The following is a 10,603-nucleotide window of genomic DNA, read 5'->3' as shown; positions in this document are numbered from 1 at the left end:
TTCAAGTTCAAGTGATATTTTTCTCTCATGTTGGCACTTTGTTTGGTTCTTCTATTTAATGGACATGGCACACTATAAGTTGACACACAATCTATGTCCTTCCTACTTGCTGCTTTTGCATTTAGCCCAATTAGTCGGCGAAGCCCATTTGTCAAGATAGACTGATGATAAAGTGTCCCTTCACATGGCCCACTTAGTGATTCAAATTAGAGAGCGTTTTTGACCTTGGAGCACAACTGCATCTGCATGTGTTGTGATAATGACTCTGAATTCCAATAAAAAAATATGTAATTTAATAACGTGCTGATGCCATCAGATTGTCATACCATAAGGATATTTAATTATCGGTAGTAACACACACTGGGTACTGAGATACATGTATATAATTGAAATAATAATTTCTTAAAAGTACTGTGATTATCGTATTGTTTTTGATAAAAAAAAGTCTAATAAAAAATGCTTGTTTTAATTTCTTGCAGAAGTTAAAACCATACAATATGATTTCATGTTGATCCAGTTTAATAGTCTAACTTAATTAAGCGGATAGATTAAGTTGAAATCTTGGAAGTTGATTCACAAAATGATAATATAATTGATCATATTAATGTTAATAACAACAGTCTTTTGGGGAAAATAAATAATTATAATGGAATTCAAATCGATGGAGTTCATCATCCCATGACAAAAGCAATGACATTTTTGTTTAATAGAATTTATAATTCCGAAACATTCAATTCCATGGAAATGGTGAAGACGATCGAGCATGAAACTTGGTAAAATGAAAGGAGTGATTGCATCCGGCCTTTTGGAACATGATTTCTGACTTTCTGTATCTTCTTTAGAACAATTTTCAAATGCAGAAGGTGTTGCTGATCGGATAGGATCGGATCGGATTGAATTATGATGAACCTTAGAGAGAGAGAGAGAGAGAGAGAGAGAGAGAGAGAGAGAGAGAGAGAGAGAGAGAGAGACAGAGCTTGTGTTTATTCGAATTGACGAAAAAAGATAAGTTGATTAATCAACAAACCCTAGCAGCAGAAGAACTAGAAAAAGGCATCTTCGATCCTCTTTTTAGAAGCATTAATAGCGTGAACATGTTTCATAGGTGTAGGAGTGACCTGCATGAACAGATAATTACCAGCAAACAGATCACCGAAATGAGATTGACTTTCCTTAAGCCTCTTCAAAACCTTCTCCAATGACGCCATTACCACCCGAGCTTTTCGCCTCATGAACTTCCTCAAACTTGGGATCTTCATCTTCAGCCTCTTCCTGATGTGCACCTTCTTCAACCTCAACGACCATCGGATTCTCCCCTTAATCTCCCTCTCAATTTCCTTCTCCTTATCGCCGCCGCCTTCGTTTCTCAGCCTCTGGTACGAAAATCCGGTGGCCTCCATCTTGATTTCGATCGAACAAGCAAGGAGAGAATATTTCTGGTGGGATCAGATAAGGAAGAAATAATACGTACGTGTTCGTGTTGTTTCCATTCCGACGTCTTTGTTGATGTGGATGGTAGGGTTGGGTGGTTTATGGAGTTTGTCAGCTGTTGGCGAGTAGAGCATTCAATACATCAATGGCGGATAGTAAGGAAAACGCTGTTAATGTTATTTACGGTTCCTTCCCAGAAGTTTGTTTCTTTTTATTCAAGACACGAAACCTAATTAAAACATGGTTTCTTAATTCTTATAGTATCTTTAGTTATTTTATAGGTAATAGGTTTTTATACGAGTGTTTTGTTATGATTCAAGACAATAGAGAGTGGGGGGAAATTTTCAATAATACGGATACATGATTAAAAATCATAGTAGGAGTGATAAGGGAAATTTAAGTAATGGTACAATATTAGAAAAAAAAAATCAAAAATTTTTGCAGACGTTGTTGGTGTCACTACAGACACCCATACAAAACCGACCCCGATTGTTTCTATTACTAGCGGAAAGAATGAACATAACAATGAATACATGACTTAACCAATGCTAACTAACTTGAACAGCTTTTAACAACTTATACAGCTATAAAGCCGTGTGACAAAATACAAGATGATCAAACTAACATCTTTTAAGCTAATAGTATTTGACTATAAACTTAAAACATAAACTCCTAAACGTTTATGTACATTCTTTAAAATACAAATGACATAAAATGTGTTTTTAAATAAGTTTTACTTTTTCTTTGTTTAATGTTTTAAATTAATCAATTTTGTTTATGTAGTCTGGTTAAATATATGATAGCATGGTTAAAAAAAGAAAAAAAAATCATGTGATATATTTAAAACTTAGTGACTTTCTAAGTAGTTGGAACTAAGAACGAATATTGCAACTTTTAACGTCGTTTGGATCACTTAAATGTACCAGATGTGAATTCAATTCTTATGTTGTTCTACCCAAAAAAAACATATCAATATTATCACGTAAATTATAAAGAATGTTTTGTTCAACAATCACCATCACGACCACATCGAAAAATACAAGCATATGGACACTTGATCTTTACAAATTGTTGGCTATTTCAACTATTGTTTATTTGTTTTCATGGCCACTTGCTTCTATAAAATTGTCATCATCGATAATGGTATTTCATGTTTTACATTTTTGAACAAGATAAGCGTACCTTCATGTCAAGCATCTTAATCTCAAGTTGAATTATCATATTTGCATGTTTTCCAAACCCACTAAGGCCCATGTCATAGAAATCATTATCATATTTGTATTTTATTTGACATGCATTGCACTCACACTAGAACTAACTTCAAGGTGGCATATTAACTTGCTCTCAATTCTTTATTTTTATTAAAAGACATAAATACCCTTCTTATCCCATGCTCATCACCATAAATAGCCTAAAAAGCTTTTCTTGTCCAGTATAACCAATGGAGTTAAGAGAGCACTTTTCCACAATATAACATCTCCAATATAAGAACATCTCCAAAATTTATCAATAAATAAATAAATAACAAACACATGAATTGATTTACATTTTATAATTTAATTTACATATCCAAAATCCAAATTAAAGACAAATAAATTAATAACAATATAACACATCACCACTCTGAAATTGTAAGACTTGAGCCACTAACCAAAACAAATTATATCCAATAAAAAAACCCAACGTTAATACAACTTTATTCTTGTTTGAATCTCACTCCTACAAATCGGACACAACTTGAGTGTTTGTCCACAGTCACAACATGTCTGCAACATATCATATCATAACACATTATTATTATTATTATTAAACTCTACTCATAAATACAACACACAAATAGAAATTCAATAACCATACCTGATGTCCACAGCCAAAGGCCATATCCTTTGGGTTAGTTAGGCAAATAGGGCATAACTGTAAAAAAAATACACACAAAATATAAACATCACCAACTTCTCATAAATACAAAACACAAACCATACTTTTGTTAGAAAGTACTGGACTTGACAGAAAAAAATTAAAATTATGTCCCATCTACTTCACATCAGTGTAAGTCTTGGTCCAATGGGCCCTGTCTTGTCCTTGTCTCGTACTGTGTAAAAAAATGGGGCATTTGTGTAGCATCAAAAAATAAATAAATAAATAAACGGACCTGATTTTCGTAAGTAGAATTTGGGACAGGTGGCGCCGTGCGATGTACACCACTAGTCGGAGGATAATAAGGAACAGCAGTAACAGGGGTAGTTTCGTCATAATAAGATTGTGATGGTTTTGAGCTGATAAAAGATGGTGCAACATGAACCGGAGGAGGAAGGGCGACCCTTCGTGGAGAAATTCCTTTTCGGCTACTGTTAATTCGAAAACAAGAAGGTCAATGCAAGGTCAAACTTAACTATGGTTGGGTCAAAGGTAGGTGGACTATAAATTACCCGAGTATATTGAGTTCGATTGTTGCTTTATATTGAGTAGGAATTTCCATCAATGCAGCAAGAGCAAATTCTGTCTCCTTACGAATTGGAGCCACATTTTTTGTCATAATTTCCGTGAAGTTCACAAACTGATGAGAACACATAATATGATTACAGGGAGAAGTATCTCACAAATAAAATGTTGAGAAATAGCCTTGTGTATTTTACCTGGAAATTGTCAAAGCTGCGGGCAGGGATATTATCGTCAAATTCCCTCATTGTGTCCCAAGGCCCATCTCCAACCCCAACTAATACAATAGAGAGTGGAAGCTTACTGTTGATGACAAAATTAATCTTTTTTAGAGACCATAATACAGTTTTCATATCATTTATAGATATTTTCAGATGATTAAATTAATTACCTTGCTTCAACTATAGCATCTACAGTTTTCTGTTCTTGTGGACTCAATCGACCACGTTCAGTATCCACACTTCTTGTCACCTATATATAATTACACGATATTAATTTTATATACACTACTAAATGACAATTTTATCCTTACATTCAAAAAAGAAACAGAATCCTACCTGGCCATCAGCAATGATAACCAAAACATGATATTGGCCTCCACTTTCTTCAACGGTTGTCATGGCCTTTTCAATGACAGGGGCGAATGATGTAGGGCCTGTGTAAAAGTAAAAGTAAAACATATATTAATATATTTAATATGCACCCAAAAACTAAAAATAAAAATAAAAAAGTTGAATTAGTAAGAAAATGATTTCTAGACCTGCAAGCTTTAGATGGGGTAGAATCTCTCTGTACCTACTCAAGACTTCCTCAAATCCATTACAACACCTCTCTTCCGGATAAAAACTGAAAACATCTTGATCATGTGTGGATGCTGCAAGTTACAAAAAAAAGACTTAAGATATTTATTTTAGTGTCTTTAACCATTATAAAGTATAAAGAGTAGCTTTTCAAAAACTATACCATCTCCAAATCCATAACAGGGAATCAAATTATCCTCATCAAAAGCTGCTAGGGTTTTTCCAATAATAGTGATCGCCTGTTCGTAGGGATTCATACCATCTCCGATGTGATGTAAGCTTTTTCTGTGGAAGGATCTTGAACCTGTTTAACCAAACTATGGTTAGCATGTTCTAGAACTTCAGTAAAACATTGAAACAAGTGTCAAGGATGATAATATCACCTGTCCACTCATTGCTCTTGGTGAAGTCAATACCAAGAATGAGGTTAGAAGATTCAAGTCCTGCACGTGCAAGAGCCTCACTCACCTGAACAGAAATTAAATCTCTCATTTAATTAACAACAGACTTTCTAAAAGAACCAGGAAAAGGAAGGAGTTAACAAGAAATTCACATCAATTTTGTAAGACGTGTTCCAGAAAAAGATTGACATACACAAAGGGATCATAGTATTAATAAAACATATGTCACGATCAACAAGTTCAGAATTCAATAAGATACTGTATTTGATGATACCTGTTCCAACGAATGGTAACTATCAGCAATCGTTGAATACCTCCTGTCAAACTTATTTTGAGGTCTATGGGGTGGTGGACCTCCATAGGCAGGGGCTGGAGCCGGGGTTGCAACTGCAGGTCTGTGGGGTGGAGCTGCATAGATTGGGGCTGGATCTGCTGCAGGTGCAGGTGCAGCCGGTGGATATGCTGGATACGCCTCCTGAACAGGGTAATTTTGTTCGTATTGGGTAGGATACGAATAAGACGGTTGAGAATAACTGCTCTGTTGATTTCCAGAAAAAGATGAAGATGGTCGATAAGATGCAGAATTGTAACTCGCGTCCTCCTCCCTTGACGTGTTGGCACCCATCCAATCGAATTCAACCAATTGATACGCAAGGTTCCAAGCTAATCTTTTCTAAAACAACCTTCTGTAAGGTAAACCCTGATGATTTAGACACAAAAGCTTAAAAATTGTATATATCACAGAACTATTCAACTCGATAACAGGATACAGAATAACACGAAAAAAAATAATAAACGTCGTTGTTTCTAGGAACCTAAGAACTAAGAAGGCGGTTAGAGAGGAAACTTCTCCGACGCTAGATTATCGGTGGAGTTACTTATCCCTGTGTATTTCGTGTAGCAAATACAAAAGCTTTTAGATAAACAATCTTTCCAAACAAGTATGTCAACACACGGCACCGGAAAATAAATTATTAATATCTTGTTGCTACAGTCAAAAAAGTAAATTGAATTCAGGAATCATGGTCAAACTAGATCAGCGAAATTCGGTAATTCAGCTTAAATCTGGCACCCCGCCTAGAACGGAGGCGGCGCGGCTTATATTCGTAATTTTGATCTCTGATTCCCACATAAACGGACGTAATCTGTAATTAAGCCTATTCAGAATACAAGATCAGATGAACTAATGATTCAAAGAGACAAACCTGATTAGATCTTGTGATTGTATATACTTAAAGAGATTCAATGGAGGAACCTGATTCCGAACTTTTTCGATTAGGAATGAAGTCTACTGGATGGTCTTTCTAATAATTTTGATTTGGGATGAGTGCGGAATCACATGAGTTAGGTGGATGTTGGGTATGCGTGGGGGAATACACGTCAGCAAAGATATATGCTTTCATCCTTAAATTATGCAGCGGGAAAAAATTAAGCATGTGCAAGTAGATGTTTATTTTGTCATTTTTTACTTTTTGAATAGTTCGAAAATGTAGTTTTAAATTAAAGGGTAAATTACACCGTTGGTCCCTCGTGCACATGCCAGAAAGCATGTTTAGTCCCTATTTCCAAAATTTAACTCGTGCAGTCCCTCGTTGTTATTTATCTTGCACGGTTAGTCCCTATGCACGTTAACTGTTAAATTCTTCCGTTTAAGCTACCCACGTGCCTTGCATGTAGGGGCATTTTCGTCTTTTCAGGGTTTGTATACATGAACCAGTATGGCGCGACTTCGATAACCGATCATTTCTCATTTCATCCTCCGTCGACCCTTAGCATTGCACAAGAAAACCCTAGTTTTCTACGATGGTGAACTGGAGGATTAGGCAAGAATGGGAGGAATATGATCTCCAAAGCTCATACGGTAAAATTTTCTACATTTTCAGTTGATCATCCATTATACGTTCCTAAAATGTAATTTTTTTTTTGGGTTCGCAGCTGACAATCCATCTATGTTCTCGATACGATTGAACTATGGTGGAGTTTTTACGAAGTTTCCAGGCCGCAAATACATAAAGGGGAAGATGAAATATATTGATGGCATTGATAGTGACTTGTTCTCGGTGCATGATATGGACGAGGTAATGGAATTGCTTGATTGTGTGGAACCAGGTAAAAGTATTTATTATCATTTCAAACGACCAACCTGGGATTTAGATTTTGGGTTGTATGATTTGGGTTGTGATAAAGATATAAACCACTTTAGGTCATACGTGTATGAACACAAGGTGATAGAAGTGTATACAGAGTTTTGGGAAACCAAGCTGCATACGTATCAAATGTCCCCAAACCCTGCAAAGATAAAGATACACGAAATTCCTGAGTCCCTTTGTCGTAAAAGCTTGTTATTGACATGGTCAAATTCAGGGGATTGTCCTAGTGAAGAAGCCCCTGTTTTTGAGAATGTAGAAACTATGGACGAACCCCCTAGTACATTACTTGAAACAACCTTGGAACAACCGCTTGTTACATTGAGTGAAACAGTTGAGTCAACCCCTGCCTATATACCAAGAATTGAAAGCCCTTTGACTGAACCAATGATAGGAAGCACATGTCGTAATGTTGATGGTTGGGATGATACATTTGAATGGTGTGAACCTTTTGGTGGGACTCCTATGGAACAAGATGAACCAAATAGTGAAAAAGCAGGTGAAGACAGTCAAGCTAGTAAAGACAGTCATGACAGTGATGACAATGAAGATAGTGAATACAGTCAAGATAGTGATTACATAGTTGATGAAGATAATTTGTTAGATGATCCAGAGGTTGATATGAAGAACTTTCACCTCAACATTGACAAAGAGGTGGAGTGGGTTGGAAGTTTTCCTGATGATCGAGATGAAGCAGTAGAAGGTGATGAAGAATTAGAGGTTATAAACACTGAAGAATTTGTATCTGCATCTTCATCAGATGAGGGTGAAGCTAGTAAAAAAAGGAAGAAGATAAGAGATTTACGAAGAGCACATAAGAATGAAGCAGCTGCTGTCAAAGATCCATTTTACATCCACCAGACTTTTAGCACAGCCAAGGAAGTTAAACAACAAATTTATCTTCATTCCATATAGAGTAGAAAGGAGTTAGACTTCGTCAAGAATGACAAAAACAGGATTATAGTGGTTTGCAAAGGGACAATACCAAACCTTGGGATATTAGAAACAGGTGGGACCAGCAAAAGTAATGACAAAGTGGGACCAAGTCAAAAGAAAAAGAAAGTAAAAGATGGTTCTATTCATAAATGCCCATGGGTCCTACTAGTGAGTAAGTGGAAAAAAGACATTAACTGGACTGTTAAGACCTATGAAAAGCAACATACATGCCTTCAAACAAGGAAAATTAGGGCATGCAACTACAAGTTTCTCTCTGAACAGATTGTTGACACAGTGGAGGCAAACCCAGAAATACCACTTAGAGCATTACGTGAGATGCTTGAGAAGAAAATACCAACTTGGATTGTCAGACATGAAAGTTCATAGGGCGAAAACGAAAGCCCTGGAATCAATTAGGGGAGATTTTGCTGCTCAGTACTCATGTCTAAGAGACTACTTACAGGAGGTGCAGAGTAGAAATCCAAACACCACAGTCAAACTTCAAGTGCAAAGTGAACCATGTTATGCATCTGAGACCAGGGTATTTGAACGAGTATACATTTGTCTTGGTCCACTGAAAAGTGGATTTGCAGCAGGGAAAAGAGATTTACTAGGGCTTGATGGTTCATTCATGAAGGGTCCATACCATGGTATGATCCTGACAGTAGTGGTATGTGCATAATCATATTTTAGTATTGATTAATGTTTGACCATAGTTAATTGTTTGCTTATTACTATGTTTGACATGATAATTCAGGGTTTAAATGGGAACAATTGCACATACCCTTTGGCATATGCAGTTGTTGAAGCAGAGAACTTTAATTCATGGACCCGGTTTTTAACTAACTTAGGAGATGATCTTGGTTTGTATGCAAACTACAACTTCACTTTCATATCAGATAGACAGAAGGTAAATAAAGTTCTCCATTCATTTTCACATGCATGTTTTACAATTCAATAAGCAACTTCACTCTTTTGATGATTTAGGGGTTATTGCCTGCACTTTAGAAACTTTTCCCAGCAGCAGAGCATAGATATTGCCTAAGGCATCTTCATGAGAACATGAAATGTAAATGGAGGGGCAAGGAATTCAAGGATTGTCTTTGGAAATGTGCAACATGTACCACCATACCACAATTCAACAGTGCCATGGAAGAACTAAAGAAACTTAACAGTGAAGCATATGACTGGCTTAATTCTATTCCACCTAAGCACTGGTCCAGATCCCACTTCTCAGGTATATAATATTATGTTTATAAGTGTATAATTTTTAAATATAATCTAATACAATTGTGTTTTATTAAGGAGGGCACATTGTGATGCTTTGTTGAATAATATGTGTGAGAATTTGAATAACAAGATAGTGAAGGGTTGTGATAAGCCAATTATCAGTTGCTTGGAGTTTATTAGGGAGTATATCATGAGGAAATTGTCATGGTTCAAAAAGAAATTGATAAAGCTAATGGCCCATTAACTCCTACAGCCACTAAGACCCTTGAAAAAATTAAAGAAAGGGCAGTACAGTGTAGGGCAATGTTTTGTGGCAATGGGAAGTACCAGGTTACAAGTGAAGGTACTAATCAGTATGTGGTTAATATAGACCAACAAACTTGTTCATGTAACAGGTGGGAACTGACAGGCATACCCTGCAAACATAGTATAACAACTATATGGGATATGAGGCTCAACAATGAAAATGTTGGAATACCTGAGACATGGGTACACCCAACTTATTGGCTCAAGACTTGGAAAGAAATGTATGTCTTCAAAGTTGAACCTATTAATGGGAGGCTTTTGTGGGAAAAAAGCACATGTCCTACCAAGTTGATACCACCAAAGTATCGTGTCCCTATTGGCAGACCAAAAAAAAAGAGAAGAAGATCTGCAACAGAAGATGATGGAGTGTCCACAAAATGGAAATCTGTAACATGCACAAAATGTGGAAATGTGGGCCATAATGGAAGGACTTGCAAGGGACAATCACAGACTGGGAATGGAACAGGAGAAGGTGTAGCAGGGAATACAACAGGAGAAGGTGCAGCAGGTAGCAGTGGTGGTGTACAAAATGGAGTTGGGAACAAAGGAAAAAGCCCCATGCTTTGAGAATTTGTAGTTTGGTATCATGATCATGAAGGATAACTATGTTTTTGTTAGGCATTTATTGCCATATTACATTGTTGTTATGTTTTGTATTTTGATACTTTGTTGCTATCTAGGATAACTATTTGTATGCCATAACACTATGTTGTTATTTTGGATGTCCCTTTATGTTAATGGTCAATGGTTATCTTGGATATTTTAATTTTTGTCCTTTTTTATTGTTATATTGGATGCTACATGTATTGAATGGTATATTGCATATGTTGCAAATACCACATTTTCATTAAATTTGAACACCAACTGATAACACCACATTATGATTACACAATATATTGTAACTAAAATTGAA

General features: G+C 36.2%; 3 protein-coding genes across 5 annotated transcripts; 2 read left to right on the top strand and 1 right to left on the bottom strand.

Annotated features, from left to right (window-relative positions):
• Window positions 1–2,949: 2,949 nt before the first annotated feature.
• LOC145087770 (E3 ubiquitin-protein ligase RGLG2-like) lies at window positions 2,950–6,440 on the bottom strand. Of its 3 annotated transcripts, XM_079025834.1 has the most exons (13): window positions 6,277–6,440; window positions 5,887–6,216; window positions 5,346–5,771; window positions 5,054–5,138; window positions 4,834–4,974; window positions 4,631–4,744; window positions 4,428–4,525; window positions 4,262–4,341; window positions 4,068–4,173; window positions 3,861–3,988; window positions 3,584–3,779; window positions 3,289–3,345; window positions 2,950–3,197 (listed from the first exon to the last, which is right to left on the bottom strand). In XM_079025834.1, exons 3-13 carry the CDS (start codon window positions 5,694–5,696, stop codon window positions 3,117–3,119), a joined length of 1,437 nt encoding a protein of 478 aa, XP_078881960.1. In that variant the 5' UTR covers window positions 5,697–5,771; window positions 5,887–6,216; window positions 6,277–6,440; the 3' UTR covers window positions 2,950–3,116. The 3 variants fall into 3 exon arrangements, with proteins under 3 accessions (XP_078881960.1, XP_078881958.1, XP_078881959.1); XM_079025832.1 differs by lacking the exon at window positions 5,887–6,216; XM_079025833.1 differs by lacking the exon at window positions 5,887–6,216 and having other exon boundaries at window positions 5,346–5,757.
• A 2,087-nt stretch (window positions 6,441–8,527) lies between these two features.
• LOC145089863 (uncharacterized) lies at window positions 8,528–9,485 on the top strand. The gene is made up of 4 exons (XM_079028254.1): window positions 8,528–8,824; window positions 8,912–9,064; window positions 9,163–9,391; window positions 9,460–9,485. The coding sequence occupies exons 1-4, from the start codon at window positions 8,528–8,530 to the stop codon at window positions 9,483–9,485; spliced, it is 705 nt and encodes a 234-aa protein (XP_078884380.1).
• Window positions 9,486–9,588: 103 nt separating this feature from the next.
• On the top strand, window positions 9,589–10,257 carry LOC145089862 (uncharacterized). Its single transcript, XM_079028252.1, has one exon. The coding sequence runs from the start codon at window positions 9,589–9,591 to the stop codon at window positions 10,255–10,257; it is 669 nt and encodes a 222-aa protein (XP_078884378.1).
• The last annotated feature ends 346 nt before the right edge of the window (window positions 10,258–10,603 follow it).

This window comes from Lactuca serriola, chromosome 2 (assembly GCF_051521515.1).
Source record: "Lactuca serriola cultivar US96UC23 chromosome 2, Lser_US96UC23_V15, whole genome shotgun sequence".
Lineage (NCBI taxonomy): Eukaryota > Viridiplantae > Streptophyta > Magnoliopsida > Asterales > Asteraceae > Lactuca > Lactuca serriola.
Note: the sequence above shows the minus strand (reverse complement) of the source record. Positions and strands in the feature narration are given on the sequence as shown.

Excerpts from the sequence above, each read along its gene's own strand:
- LOC145087770 (XM_079025834.1), bottom strand. The coding sequence starts at position 5,696 with ATGGGTGCCAACACGTCAAGGGAGGAGGACGCGAGTTACAATTCTGCA. Across the intron at positions 5,139-5,345 it reads GTTACCATTCGTTGGAACAG|GTGAGTGAGGCTCTTGCACG; the intron begins GTATCATCAAAT and ends ATTTCTGTTCAG. Across the intron at positions 4,526-4,630 it reads ACCCCATCTAAAGCTTGCAG|GCCCTACATCATTCGCCCCT; the intron begins GTCTAGAAATCA and ends ACTTTTACACAG.
- LOC145089863 (XM_079028254.1), top strand. The coding sequence starts at position 8,528 with ATGAAAGTTCATAGGGCGAAAACGAAAGCCCTGGAATCAATTAGGGGA. Across the intron at positions 8,825-8,911 it reads GTATGATCCTGACAGTAGTG|GGTTTAAATGGGAACAATTG; the intron begins GTATGTGCATAA and ends ATGATAATTCAG. Across the intron at positions 9,065-9,162 it reads TCATATCAGATAGACAGAAG|AAACTTTTCCCAGCAGCAGA; the intron begins GTAAATAAAGTT and ends CCTGCACTTTAG.
- LOC145089862 (XM_079028252.1), top strand. The coding sequence starts at position 9,589 with ATGGTTCAAAAAGAAATTGATAAAGCTAATGGCCCATTAACTCCTACA.